Here is a 15,763-nt window from a genome sequence, read left to right as displayed (position 1 = left end):
AACACAATAGCCCAGTGACTAATCAGCCTGCCCTATAAAATCAGGGTCTGCAGTGAAAATGGTTAGTTCTTCCTGGTTCAAACTGGGTTAAAAAACACAACGGGAAAAGAAGGTCAAATAACCGAGACTTTAAGAATATCTAGGGAAGATCAAATCCTGTGGAATGGAAAGGAATGGGCAAAGATTTGTGATGGTGCTTTGATTCTTTGAGCAGCAGGAGGAAAGCCACATCTACTGATTTCCTGGTCTAGCCTCTGTATAGGTATTCTTGCTCTATAGATGCATGCTTGCCTGACATCTTTATCCAATCTGAACATGGGATTTATTGCTTTTGTAGTGCGTCTCAGCTCCTACATCAAAAGTAGCCTTGATTTACAATTTAAAAAGAAACCTGAGCATTTTTGCCTTTCATGTTTAAGAATCGGAAGTCTTTATTTCCTTTTCTTAAAAATGAAACAAAAAACATATGAGCAGTAACTGTAATCCCAGGTGAGCAAACATATGTGACTGAGTCCTGAACCTGTGAAACTTTATGGGTGTAAGCAAGGCTTCAAACCAAGGCCAACCTCTGGCTTTTAAACTTTGACTTGCACCAGAAAACTGGAAGGAAAGAGTTTCTTCTCTTAAGAACTGTTGGACAAACTCTGTGAAATGACAGTCACAGTTATTTATTTGTACAAGTTTGCTGTGGGATGTACTGGGCCTGTGGCAATCAGAGTGGAGGCAAAAGGTATCTGGTAGAAGGGACTTTGAAGCACATTGTGTGGAGATCTCACTGAGCTGCCTTTGGGCTCATAGTACACAGAGCCCATGGTTGCTTGTTTTTTAAGAATACTTTTCCTCCCTTCATATGATTTCCCTCTTGTCCTTACCCTCATGCTGGCTTTCCCAACTGTCCAGGGAAACTGTAAGACCTTGGAGCGTTTCAAAAGAGTTTTTAAATTTGTCTGTCCTTGTAAGTTTGAACACAGCAGCTGCAGGAACGTCATGTTCCTGCAAACAAACGTGCAGTGTTGCTGCATTTTTTCCGGCTCCAGAGCAAGTTAAGAAGGCTGCACTGACCACAGCAAGAAAGTGAAGATGGAACAAAGCCATCAGAATGGGATACCTCAATCTCCTGTCATAGCCCCAGTGCGGGCTGGCATGTCAGCAGACCCTTTGCTTTAAATTTAGTACTGTTCTGTATATGTTGAAGTGGAAGGATGATACAGTGGTTTTGCAACGTTAGCAATCCCTGCAAAAATGCTGAGACATAAGGGACCAAGGCCATGCCTGGTTGCATGTGTCTCTTAGATCATGGCAGAGGGAGGCGTAAACTAATCCTGTGTAGTTCAGATGGATATCAAAGGCCCTATAGCTCAGTCAAAGCTGGGAGGTTGATACAGAAGTAATAGCACAAGAAATGTTGCAGCCTTTGTTATGCAGATCTGATTGTATGATCACAAAAGCTTGCTATAATTCATGAAAAGCTACTTACTTCGTCCATTGGAAGCCTGGGGGCTGGGTGGGTTTGTAGTCTGAGTCAAGGGTGGACCTCACAGTCCAGCCCATCTGATGGGTTGTGTAATCTGACTGTGGAATTGCAGGTAGGAGCAGAATTACGCTTTGTACTTATGAAACAGCTCCTATTCAGGGCTTGTTCTCTGGGGAATGGATGCAAAACACCAGAAGAAGAAGATGCAACTCTTTCTAGTGCATCATATTTGACAAATTAACTTTTGACCTTTCAGTGGCTTTGTGCAAATATGGGAGCCTCTGCCTCCATATATAGGATTTCAGGTTATTAGGAAGAAGGTATTTTTTCTATTCCCCTTTGGACTGTTACGCCTTTGTGAGGTACAAAGCAACCTTGATGTATGCAGCAAAATAAATGCTGAAAACCTGCTGTTTTCATATTTCTGCAGTGTAATGATTGTTTTATAAGAAAAGCTCAGGGATGGTGATATGAAGAGAGTCTATTTTATTTTTGACTTCCAGTACTGGACAGTAGAGATTAACTCTTTTGTGCTTATTTTCAGACTGGATATTTCCATCTGCCCCATGGTGACTACTTCATTGAGCCCATTAAAAAGCATCCACAGAAGGAGGGAACACCCCATCCCCATATTATCTATGGGGCAAATATCCTTCAAAATGCTTTAAGGAGAAGACGGGCGATCCCAATGGAAAAAGAGCAAGCATGTGGATTGAATGGTACAAATATTGCTGGATTTCTGCTTATTTGCTTTCTGCATCTTTTTAAGCAGCTTTTATTTTCCCGTGGTGTGTGTCTTTCCTTCTGCCAGGCTTTTTTAAAATTCTCTAAAAAGTGATTACGCAGAATGAGGCCATCTCAGTCAAAACACCTCGGGAGCCACCCATCTGGGTTCCTTTCTGAAAAGTTAAATCCCCCTTATGACTGCTGGGATATGTTTTTCACACCACTGATCCTTTCTACCCCTCACTTTTTCCTCCAGCCAGAACTGTTCAGTGAGGTTGACTTGAATTCTTGAGTAGTTCTGGGATGACGAGAATTGCAGTCATTTTTAATAAAATATTCTCACTCCATGCAAATGCTGTCCTCAACATAAAATATCCCCCGTCTAATCCATGGTTTAAATTTAGGATTTCTAGATTCTCTGTGATAGTTACCAAAATATTTAAAGACTTTTATTTGGTTGTTCTGAAAGTGGAGTGCAAGGCATCAGCAGCGAGGTGTTTTTTGTAGGACCATAAGTAAAAATAACTTAAATATTGGTGCAATAATACTTAGCATCCTGTCTTTTGGGAAAACAAACTAATACACTATCCTGGAAAAGAAGAGTATATCTAGAAGGTAGTTGGCATCTCCTAATTACAAAATGAGTTCCATTATTTAGTAAAATCATTTACTTGATTGACTTCATACCAAAAATTTACAGATCTTGCATTGATTTTTAACCCTCAGTCACGACTGCTGCTGCAGTTTTACTGCTGTTTAATATGAATTGGTAAATTAAAGAAGCAAACAACAACTCAGCCCCACTATATTTCTGGTCATAGACCTTCTTTGCCCTTCTTGCTTGCTGGCCGAGAGCAATGTGAAATGATAACTGGGGGAAACTAGAAAGCTGATGGCTATGGGGGAGCTATTCAATCTTCTGTGATACTGGGTAGGTGAGGATAGGGGGAAACTGTAAGAGTTAATGAACGCTGTTCCTTATTATTTTTCATTAAACAAAAATATATCTACTTGTTAGACAAAAAGCCTGAAGCTGAATAGCCATGAACATCTAATGTTGATGTCTATTTTGGCTTAAATCTAAAATAGCTCCCTGATCTTCTGTTTCTTCTGATGACTGCTGGGATAAATGGGAGGAATTAGTTTAGATTTGCCTGCAAAGAATGAGGAAATGTGCTTGCCTACTGTCTTCCAGGTTTCTTTTATGCATGAAATAACATGTGTAAGCAATAATTTTAAGTATGGAGAGGAGATAGGAGATACCAGGGATCATGCTGCATATTTGTTTTTTGTAACCTGCTTATTTTCTTTCTACCTCTCACTTTTTACCTGTTTTATCTTCCTTTGAAGTCCTGCAGAATGAAACAGAAAAAGACTGACTGTACGTGGATGCTGGGGAAAATTGAGCAGAGCTTCCCTGAGATTTCATCACTTAGAGTAGCTAAGTTTGCTCTAATAGGCTTTTGAATTTAAACTCCCTGTCTGATGTTATTCATTCTAATGTGACAGAACTATTCCTGGTAGTAGTAATATGTTCATGATATTCCAGGCTAACAAAGGGAGTGTCTTATGAATTAACAAAGGAATATACAGTCATTCATGTTTCTATGTTTAACTGACTCGATCAGCCTTTAGAGGTAATGTCTGCTTTTGGTCAAGCAGTAATCTGCTTGACTGTCACAAGTGTTATGTAATCAGGGTGAAAAAACGCATGGGGAAAAGAAAGCATTTCCTTCATTACATTTTTACCCTTTGTGTGACAAGATATAACAGTCATTGGTTCCTCCGAAGGCCTTAACTCTTAAATTGTGTGTTATGTTTTGTTATCTTGCTTCTGTTGTAGCCAGCTCTTCAACAAGGGTAGAAAAAAGAAAGAAGTCAGTGTCATCTCCTGTTTACATTACGCATTGTCAACAAGCAATTGCTCTTGTTAGAAGTGAAATACAGAACAAAAAAGGAAAGTGAGTTAATTCTTGCTTTCTGTGCTAAATATATTCACTACACAGGCTTTGGGGAACACTTTTTGCGTAAATAAATTTTAAAGGTGGTAAGTTGACTCCTCCCCCTTTTCAAGAACTCAAGCACTTCATGCTGTTAAGTTTGATGCCAGAAGTCTGGTACACCCACATGATATCACAGATGGCCCAGAGTAATGACTTTTGGGATCACTTTAAAGCAAAACAATTTCAATTTACAGTTCACGTTTAATTGTAGAAACAAATTCTATTTCACAGATTAAACGTCATGACCATTTTGTATTCTAAGCCCTAGCTTTGTCCTCACTGGGCTGGGACTTAACTGATGAAGAGTTGCCTGCCATATCTCTTGTAGGAACTGGTTTTCAGAATCAAATATTTTAATCTTGCGGGCTGAGATTCATCATACAAGGTGTCTGCTTTTGTTTATTTGAGCTCTGATTCTGTTTGTTTTGTAAACTTAAGCTAAGACAATTGAGTCATTTCTAAGATTTATGCTTGGTAAACCCTTTGTGTGCCTAGGCTAAAATGTAGTGGTGATTTTTGCTTGGAAAAGTTGAACCACCTGGATGCTTTCAAGTCAGCGCACAAAGTTGGGTGGTGATAATAGTAATCTTTTAGTCAGAACTAACCTGTCTGTCAGGCAAGGAATATAAAGACTAGTTTTATAGGCAAAATCAAAAGAGAGAAATTAGTGTGGGAGGGAATAGATAGAGGATGCTGACCTCCTATGCAGTCTTTTCAAGCTTTTTTTTAATGCAAGGACTGTGTCACCTCTTGGAAGAAGCCCTGTGCAGCATGCACACGACATTTTTCTGTGGTGACAACCACATGAATCTCCAGGCTCCAACCTGCTTGTCATCTGTCTCATCTACACATAGTAATACTTTAGCATCAGTTACATTCCTGTGTTCTTGCAATGATTATATTAATTAGTTTATAATTTGCAGTATCCTTACAGTTTCAGATATTTGGAGAAAAATCATTGTGATAAATGATGTAAATTAAAACGTAGGTTTGTGCTGTACACTTCCACTGCTGCTTAGGCAACTGCCAGATGACTCAGTCATTAGCTGCATGCAAAACTGAGTGCTAATCTTGAAAGTAGCATTACAATACTGTACATTGCAAGCTGCTGTCTTACTGTATCATTTGAAATATGTGTGAGAAGTAGCAAAAATCATAAATGAAAAGTGTCCCTGAGCTTTATAAATCACTTCTCTAATCATTTGTGCCTGTAGGAGAGGAAATTAAGGATTAGGGGATTTGGTTTTTTTTTTCTAAATAGGTTATGTTAAAAACTTGACAGTGCTCCGAGATACAATGCAAGAGAGAAGGGATTATCCTCCCTTCTACAGAATAAGAAAAGATCTCCTGTTTCTTTCTGTTTGTTTTCATGCAGTCTGCCACAAAGTATTGGTTTGTTTGTGAGCTGCAAAATGGAGAAGTTTTGTGAAGTTTGTGAATGAAAATGCTGTGATGTAATGGAGCCCTTCCTGACTCAGTGTTGCAGAAGGGATTGATACGATACGAATAAATGGACGACTTCTTCTTGGCTGGTGAGGTGGTCAGGTTGCTGTCGTTTAGAAGGAGGGTAGCTGAGTTTATTCAGACTGCAACCCAGTGACTTCTGCAGTAGGCTGTAATATCTAACCATGGAAAGAAAGGTTTAGGGTATGAAAATAGATCTTTGAGAATACTTCATTGAAGCTTTAGGTGTATAGAAGTTGTCGTGTGCTTTGCCCTCATTTTGGCATTGAAAAGATTTGATAGATGAGTTCCACACAGATCAGAAGTTAGGATTAGGTTGGGTTGTACCCAAGGACCTCCAACTCCTTGTCTGCAGAGGAGTTATAAATCTTGTAACTGAAAATTTTGCATTTGGAGCAATTTTGCATTGGAGCTGTGATGGGATAAGGCTGGGGTGGGAGGGAGGAGACAGGCCGGGTGCTGTGTGAAATGAGTAGAGGGATGAGGGGAGCTGAAGGAGCAGAGCAACATCGTCTGTGCGAAACTGGTTTTTAAGCCTTTTGAATGATGGCTTGGTGGCATAGTTCATCTAACAGGTGACTAGAATGCCATTTAGCTATTTCAGACAATAGTTACCTGTTGCTCTTCCTAAGGGTTATGTCTGAGTGCAGGATTTCATTGAATCATGGTCTTGCTTTTTGGTGATTAACTTGATACTGCCAGAGGATTCTCTTCAGTTTTTCTGTCTGCAAGTGTACAGCATAAACTGTTAGTCTTGGCTTTTGAGAGTGAAGTCCTTTGTTTAACCACTTGGAAGAGGGAGGGAACTCAGGACACTGTTTTATTCTCAAAGCATATCCTATCTTTTTTTGGAAGAACATTGTGGCCAATGTAAGCAGGTTTGCTTGCTGGCAGAACCCCTGGTATGTGCTGTGTAACTTCCATATCTTTTAAAGAATGATGCTGACATCTTTCCAGTATTTCTTTATCCTGTATTTAACGATGTCAATTACTATTCAGCTTAATTTGCTTAGTTTCTCCAAAACACAGAAACTATTATTCTTATTAAACTAATTCAATGTAGAGGGAAGAGCACCTTTCTCGCTGCATCCCTCTGCTTTCTATGAACAGGTTCTACTAACCTGTTTAGAAAATGCTTTCCATGCAAAAAGAGTGAATAGATTACATTCAGCCAGAATGACCTCTATTTTAAAGCAGGAACAACAAAACAAACAGCCTGCAGGAGTACATGGAGTATCTCTCATCTCTGGAACAGTTTGCACTGAACTGAAAACAGTGAGTGCCTGCTTGTGCAGGCAGCAGGATATTTAACATTTCAGGAGTGGGGTACCTGGAAAACAAAGACATGATAGCTGGTTTGTTGTAGCAGTGGATGAAACAATTGCTGCTAACTGGTATCAAAAGATTGCTTCCCCTCCAAACAAGCTTATGAAATGAAAGCAGAAGATTGTAACTTTCTTTCAGGTTTCAGGAAGATTTTTTTTTTTTTTTTCAGTTGCTTTCTGGAGTTTATTAGAAGCTAATCAGAGATAAGATAGACTTTTTTTCATTGTCTTGTGCTTTCCTTCTCCAGAAAAAGGAAGAGTCCTCTTCTGTTTCTAAAACCTCTGGATTCTGTGCTGGTGAGATAAGAATCCTTCAACTTTGAGTTTCTAACATCTGACATACAAATTCAAGAAGATTTCTGTGTTCATTTCACATTGCTGTCAAAAATCCTGTTACTTCTAATAAATGAGCAGGCACAAATGTGTAGCCTTGCTGAGCAATAAAAAGGATTCTAGGTTTCATTAGCATACAGCTGTTTAATAGATACGTTTACTATTACTTGAACTTCAGATTTTAAGGACACAGGATAAGGTTCTTATCTCTTGAGTAGCCTAGCAGTTAAATACTTGAGTTTAAGCTAATTGTGTTACAAGCTGACTCCTTTTATAGTTAGTGGAGTAGAAGAATCATTTTCAAAGGCTGATTCACCCTATCCAAAGATGTTGTCTTTGACTTTTTGGGATGAATTGTCCTTGGGAGCTGCCTAGGCTGTAGTTATAGGCAGTAGAAATATTGTTACAGGACAAAGGAATGAAATACTGTATTTTGTGCAATTCTGCCTCTCCAGTTAAATGAGTGCAGAGTCAGAACTAGAACTTTCTCCTAGTGGATCCAAAGTCTGTGCTGAACAGGGGCTAGAGAAAGCTCAGTGCTGGAAGAGTGCTGGCACCTGCTTTCCCAGTTCCTAATTGTTTTCTCATCTTCTTGTCTTTTCTGCTGGAATTTAACCTTCAGTATTTCACTAGCTCCTACTAACTAAAAGAAGGTGCTTTCCATAAGTATGTGTGTTGTGCAGGAGGTAAAGGAAAAAAAAATGTGGAAACAGGATGTTGTTATAATGTAATAATAGTCACTTGTTGCCACCAAAAGGCATCAGAAACATGATACACTTCCTCACTCAATGCCTGAATAAATTTTAAAGTTCTGTGACAGACGATTTTCCAAATAATATGAGTCAAAACTATAAGGAGGGAAAAATCTGCTTCACTGTGTTTCAGCAGAGTCTTTCTGTACAGTCCCTGTGCCACTGGAAAGAAATAGTGTTTGCTACACCATGCTTTCTTACTGCAGTTGCTTTCCTGTAGTTTAAAGGGTAGACTGTGGTCTCTTCTATGTCTTCATTGGAACAGTTTGTCTAACCACTCATCAGATTGAAGAGTCTCAGTCTGGATCCAGACTGAACTTAGTTCAGCATTTCTAACCTTTTACTGTCATAGAGGAATATATTCTGCTCTTGTTCTGTGCCTACAGCTTTCCTTATCAAACTGTGGGTGATGCTATTGCACTTTTTGAGTATTGCCATTGATTGGGTAAACAGATGCTTTGGTAATGTAAATGTTAAATTGCTGCAGTATTGATTCGGAGAGCAATAGCAAGCTTTAAAATTAAACTGTTACATGTCACATGCCATCCCTTTCTCTTTCGTAGGATAACACTAGCCTTGAACAATTGTAGACCCTATTTCCACAGTTGAAGTAGAAAACCCAGAAAGCTAAGCTGCATTTAGGAAACATTTTTGTTGCGGGAGTTTGAAAATTTGCTCAGAACACTTGACCCATTAATGGAGTACTATTGGGAAAGCTGTTCTGCCTTCAGTCTGGTTAGTGCCAGATTTCTCAGTCATACTGAACTCTCTGTGAACTTTCTAAAAAGAAACTACAATTACGCTATTATTTCTGGGCAGATCATAGATTTCTAATTCTTCTGAGAAGTGCCGGACTTGTGCTGTGGGGCTAATGCACTGATATGGGCTCAGTATTCACAAGTAGTTTCCCCAAAGTCCGCATGTCCCTGATGAGCCTCTGGCAGCCTCCTATCATACATGACATGCTTTAAACAGGTGTCTGAGCACAGTTTTTCTGCATGAAACACAGTGTCCTTGCAGCTTGTCCACTCCTTGCTTGAGGATGGTGTTCTTCACTCCATGCTCCCAACATCTGCTTGAACCTAGATGCATTTTGTGTACTTGGAGAGACTCCTCTGGATGAATTGTACTTAAAAGGAGATCGTAATACTCCTTGTAGCATAGATTTTAGCTTTATGATTAGTTGGGAATGAGGGGAACTGCGTAACTTAGGAGGTTGTAAGATTTTTTCTATCCACCACTACTTCAGTCATCTTGTAGAGAACTGTAAGCTCTCTCCTATTTAGGGAGAAGTGGGGCCGTATCTGGACTTATCCCACACCACATGCAATTACTCTGTAGTATGTTCTGGGGTGCACAGATCCTATTCTGCACTCCTGATTATCTGCTGAGTGTAGGATAGAGTTCTCAACTCCAGTCATGGGTGCTTGTGGGGACCATTCTCATAATGAATTTCTGGCAATATTGAGCAGCTTGGGACGCTGTGTTTAGTAGACACAATTCCATGCTGTCTCTGATTTGTACTCATTTTAAAAAAGGTCTTGTCTCATATTTTGCTCAGCTGAAAAACAGTATTTGAGTTGAAGCTGCAGAGATAGATTTTTGAATTTAAATACTTTTTAAACACAACCTCAGTTTGAGTCTTCCATTCTGCCAAATTTAGAATTAGCAGCAAGTTTCTTGCCTGCCTGAGCTCTAAAACAGGCTGAATCAAGTTCCTTCTTCTCTGATCTGCACTGTTGTCAGTTAAGCTCCCAGTCTGGATTTCCCTCAGCTCTGTGGAGGTTCGGATTTGGATCAAAGTCTTCTTTCAGGTGCTGCAGTTTTAACAAGGGATCATTCCTGACATTTTCTGTATTATGTGCCTGACATTCTCCAGGTAAATTATTCACCGAACCACTCTCTGCTTTATGGGATTTTCTTTTCAGTGTCCCAGTTGCATCCGTTGCCCATCATAAGGTACTTCTGTCACTCAGGTCTTCCTCAGAGGAGATGGAAGGAAATGAGAGGGATGAAATTTCATCTGCTGGGGAGGTAATGGGGAAGAAGGGCAGTAAAAGAAGGGATTTTCCTGCAAAGCCCGAATTGGTAACATTGGCAGGCAGCTGAAAGTTCTCCAAGCAGAAATAGCCTTAACACTGGGGAGTGGATTACTGAACAGCTCCTTTACCAGCTGATGGATGTAACCTGGTTTTACCCATCATTATCAATTTTTTGGATATTTTTCTCTCCTTAAGCTATAATTTCATACTGTCTTATGATGTGTGTGAACTGGATGTTTCTTTCAGGCTAACCTGTCTGCATTTTTCTCTCTTTCTTGTCCCATGCATTTACATACCTTTATAATTTCAAGGCTACCTGGAGAGAAGAGGAACCAGGGACTTTCTGCAAATGAAAACTGAGATTGTCATTTAGAAAATAACAGAGGCTGAGTCTGTTGACAGGGCTTTGCTTGATTCTTTTTCCACAGGAGTGTAAATTTCAAAGCTCAAACCCAATTCTAAGCAACCACTTTCAAACTTCTTGGCATTTTAGCGTGGGAGTCCCAATAGCTCCTGTCTGTGAAGGATCTGGCATAGTTTTCTGTAGGCAGTGAACCACAGGGAGTCCAGTTAATTATAGGTGGTGTTACTGGTGAACTTCCACCCTATGCATAACAAAAATGGAAGTGAATTAATGGGATCGTGGCATCCAACAGGTTATAATGTCCCTGACAACCAGTGTCTAATAGGAAACCAGAATCAAAGGAAAAAGTCACTTTCAAAACTCTGGCTAAAACTGGAAACATCCTTTAGCCCGTGAGGTGGTACTCGTGAAGAGCTGAGAATGGCACCGGTCACACGAAGACGGTGTTATCCTAACAGGACTGCTCGTGCGAGGTGCCTGGTGGCAGGAGTCCTTAACCTCTCATGTGCAAAGGCGCTGTTGGCTGCCTCCCCTGGGATGTCTCGATGCCATTTGTGCTGTTCCTCCCCTTGCTCCTTCTAGCAGTTTACAGACGCCTTCGTCGGCTCTCCCCGGTTGCAGGATGGAGTGGGTGGGTGATGGGCTGTCCCTGCTCTGCTGTTTCAACGGCTGTTGTCTGTGCATGGGTGCCTCTTCAGGGGCTTAATCAGGCAAAATGAAATGTTGTGTGGGGAGTTGGAGCAGGACAATGTCTATGGTCATCTTTCAAAATGTCATGAAGCTGGAAAATGTTGTTATCAGGACCTGCTTCTAAGAACAGAAAACATTAAAAGCAGTATATGTCTGAGATTTTCAAGATGTCATATTAGCATAATTCATTTCAGTAACTCCCAGACTGACCAACCCCTTCTCAGGCCCAGGCTCGGGGAGAGTCCTCACCTGTAAAAGCTGCTCTTGCACTGCTAATGTTTACTGCTGAAGCACAGCGGGGTTGGGGCTGAGGCTTTGAAGGCTGTATTGCTTAGTAACGTCATCTGAAATACAAGATGTTTGGCCTCAGCCAAGGACAAGGAGGCCCCTCAAAGTGTTACCATGTGTTTTTTCCTTTGAGCACGCTAGTGGGATTGGTATATTTTAAATACAGTGGAGAAATGGAATGGAAAAAACAACAGCTGGTCCAGAGAAAGGCCAAATAAACTCTGTTGTATAAGCCCAGAGATAAGAAGGTTATAGCATATGCAGCATTTCTTAAAGATAGGGCATCTTGGCATGGTGGTGTTGGGTTGATGGTTGGACTTGATGATCTTAGAGGTCTTTTCCAACCTTAATGATTCTATGATTCTATGATATCATATCAAACCTTGAAAGAATAGCATTTCGTTTCAAGATTAATTCCAGACTGTCTTTCTCTCCTTTCCCTTAGTAATCTGAATTTAAACAAGACTAATTAAAAGGCACAGTTTAACTACCACTTCAAAGACCTATTCTGTGAGTAGCCATTTCTCTTTTACAACACAGACATTATGCATTAATTTAGTTGGTGTACTTTACATTTCTTAAACTGTCTTTTGAACATTTAAAACTGAGATTTTTTTTTAAACAATTCAAGTTTCTGGAATTATAGGTGAACTGTAATGGCTATTTTCCATGTATAACAAACTGCTGTGCAAGGAATGTTCACTTACTGATGGATGGTGCATTCATGAGAACTTGGCCTCTGTGTCTGCGGTATGCCTCCAGCATGAAGGTCTTTGGACAGGTGCATGAAAATTGGGAGATGGGGAAAATGAGGCACAGAATTTCACTGGCTTGACACCTGTCATCCAGTGCTGTCCACTCCCCCATCTTGCTTTCAAATTTTGTCTCATATGGTGGTGCCATAAATGGCCTATAGTATTTTAGGGAAGCATCTGTTTTGCGTGTTTCTAAGGATGGCCAATGAGCAAAGGAATAGGATCCAACCATTCTCTCCAGCTTTCACCCTTGCTCCCCCATAATGGCTCATGCTCATCCTGCTCCTCACAGTCCCTTCATAATGAAAATAAGTCATGATAGCTTTGAGTGACGTCTGGAAAAAGTACTATTTTCTCCGTAATTCTAGAAGACGGAAGGAAGGGAAAAAAGCAGTTGAAAATTAAATCCTGTAAATGTAATGTTAGAAGGCAAACATCAGGGCTTATGCAATCCATTACAATAGCTAATTAGTTCTGTTATAAAATTAATGGCATTACCTATTTTTTTGCTCTGTTAGTTCAGATAAACGCTTTCTGAATATTACTATCTATTGGCATCTTTAGACTGATTTGTCATTTCTAGGCTTTTACGTAGTAAAACTCAATGGTAGTGGGTGAAATGGTTAGAGATGCTTCTGGATTTTCTCGTAGACTTGGGTTTTTCTATGGAAACCTCTTTGGTACTGCCATATTTCCAAGAGATCTGGAGATCCTGAGATGAGAGCGGGACAGGCACAGTGGCAGCCTGGAAGGGGTGAAGCAGAACTGTCAGCTAAGATGTGTTTGCCAGGGGGCGTTGGATTACATTTCATTTTGGAAGCACAGGTCAGCTTTATTTGCTCTGTAATCATGCTACGTGATCCAGCACAGTATGTTTTGTATCCTTTCACAGGGGAAGGCGTGGAGGCAGTTGTTCCTTCTACATCTCCAGAACTTCCTGAGCTTACAATTAGTTACTAGCTTGCTGCTTGGCACCAGAAAACAGAGGGCAGAGCTGAGCATCCTGGGTGTAGAAATGGTTGCATGGGGGTGCAAAAGCTGCTGTGGGTGAAGGGTGCTGGGAGCACTGCAAAGCTGGCTGTGCCAACATGGGGCTCTCAGCGTTTTTCTTGATTCTCAGGTGGGTCTGGCACCGTGACTTGAATTCTGTGGTGTCTCAGCCTGCTGCTGTGCCACGTCCAGTGTACTGCAATAATTTCTGGTTTGTCCTCTGTAAACTTACCTTGAGCAGGTACATGAGCAGGTACAGTTTGTAGAATGAGAGCACTGGAGAATTCCTGAGAATGGCAATCACACATAAAATAACTAATACAAATACCAAATTGGGGTTTCATCTTTGCTTTACTAACAGCCAAGGACACTAGTTTTTCAACAGGGGTTTGGAGTATTTGGAAAGCACTGATTACTGTCTTGCTTTTTAGCTTTTAAAACCCCTTTCCAGTCCTGTTAATGCACACTACCTATTAACTGTGAGAAACTATTTTTGGGGAAAAAAAGGTGAAAAGGAATGTATTTATATCCATGACCTAAATAAAATGTTGAAATGCAGTGCTAAAACAAAGCCTGGCAACTTATATAAGGAACACTAACAGACCTTCTGTTTAGCTCCTTGGATGGCTGAAAAAGTTTTGTTTAAAAGTTACGAGGGGTACTCCAAATACTTTATGTTGGGTTTTAGAGTATTTTTCTTCCACCTCCTCCCTCTGTGTCTTTTGCTAAAAGTTTGTATGATACATTTTCTTTGATGTGGCTACCACGTACATAGGTAGTTCTATGGCTGATGTAGAGGATACCTTCTGGTAAGTTTTGAAAAAAAATAGGGTTCTGTCTTCTACGTTAATAGACCTAAGGTAAGATGTAGAAAAAAGGAAAGTGTAATCTAAATTATTTTCTCAGTATTCTCATGTTACAGCTGGAGAACTCTCTCAAATCCAGTCTTGAAAAGCTACTTTTAGCTAAATTCTTATTTAGCTAAAAATTTTCACATCTGGAAAAATTAAAGTAGGTAAATCTGTTTTCTTGAAATCTACTCAACGTTTTTGTGGTGGCAGTGCCAAAGAATAAGGGGATGCCAGCTGGGGTGGTTTCAATTAAGTTCCCCAATTCCCATGTGTATGGGTATCCAGTAATCTCTCTGTTGACATCTTGAAACATGTCACAGTTTAAGCTGTACATTTTGAAAGCTGAACTAGAAACTATTATTTCTTAGAAATGGGAACATATTTGAGTAACTGAATGATAAAAATACACTGAAAATACTAATCCAATGCCAGAATGTGTAGCATTGTAAACGTATAGAATAGCCACAAAGGCAGGCAGTTTATATGATGAACATAAATAGACATCCTCTTTAATAACTTTGCTTGAAAAATTTTGTTTAAAAATGCCAGTGGTATTCCGAACATTATATGTTCTGTTTTTACTATATTACTTTTTATCTGTAAGGTGAGTGCTGAGCTGGCATTTACTCTCGTACTGTAACACTGCAGATATTCATGGCAACCACTATTCCTACACAATGAGACCATGTTTGTGCTAATAAATGAAATACTCCAGTATTCTTTGGCATTGCTGCCAAGAAGCATAGAACAATCTGTGTGCACACATTAAATTTTCTCAGCCTCTTGAACAGAGTGGCCAGATCCTGACTACTGAGAGGGATTCCTGGCCTGTGTCCACTCCTGTGCCATGCTCAGGAATTGATTGAGAGCGTGTTTGTTGGCCCTTACTGAGGCCATGCTGAGAACCAACTACTTTAATAGAGTAGGCAAACAAGTTCCAGTGCCTCGGTGTGCTTGTTCCCTGACTATATTTAACTTACTGAAGTAGGCAAAGCCTACTGGGGCAAGTTCTTGTTGTATTTTTTTGGTGAGGAGGAGAGGACTTGAGAGGATGGAGTACCATTTTGCTCCATGAAGCTCCAGAAGTGGCACTATATATCCATGGTACACAAAAAGAACATCACCTGGAGAGGAACCAAGTTAGTGGTGGGTGCTCTGTGCCCTGGCAGAGCATCTCTCTTGGGACAGCGAGGCTGCTGAGCTCTGCCAGCAAGGATGGCTTAGAAATGTAAGGATGTCATTCACAGAAAGCCAAAGGTGTCAGTGCTTTATAGCTGAAGGTCAAGCAGGAATAAGCCAGTTATATTAGAGTAGTGAAGTTTCTTGTTACTCCAAAATAGAAAAGTCAAATAGAAGTGTATGAGGATTGCTTCTCCATATGGAAATACGGAAGCAAGTTTTGAGGAGTGATTTCTGCTGCAGTGCTGAGGTATGACCAGGGGGTTGGTTTTTGCACAAAAAGTTTTGGTTAATTGGTCAAGCTGGAAAATAAGAGGGATTTGAGTGTAAGATAAAAATGACACATATGTTAGGGTGCACTCTGAAACGTGATTTTGTTGTGACGAAAAACAAAAGGAAAAATAGAAAGTTATTTCAGGTTTAAAACTATTTTTCTCAGGTGCAAATAAAGCATTTTTAATTTTTAGGGTGAAATGAAACATTTTTAGTTTTCATGTTCTTCAGCTTGTTTTAAGTAAACAGAACTG

General features: G+C 40.1%; 1 protein-coding gene across 1 annotated transcript in view; it reads left to right on the top strand.

Annotated features, from left to right (window-relative positions):
- ADAMTS12 (ADAM metallopeptidase with thrombospondin type 1 motif 12) overlaps window positions 1–15,763 on the top strand; it is a 171,318-nt gene that overhangs the window by 62,447 nt on the left and 93,108 nt on the right. The window contains exon 3 of the mRNA XM_076362753.1: window positions 2,019–2,193. Within this exon, the coding sequence (XP_076218868.1) occupies window positions 2,019–2,193 (175 nt within the window). The remainder of the gene's footprint in view (window positions 1–2,018; window positions 2,194–15,763) is intronic.

Source organism: Aptenodytes patagonicus, chromosome Z (assembly GCF_965638725.1).
Source record: "Aptenodytes patagonicus chromosome Z, bAptPat1.pri.cur, whole genome shotgun sequence".
NCBI lineage: Eukaryota > Metazoa > Chordata > Aves > Sphenisciformes > Spheniscidae > Aptenodytes > Aptenodytes patagonicus.
Note: the sequence above shows the minus strand (reverse complement) of the source record. Positions and strands in the feature narration are given on the sequence as shown.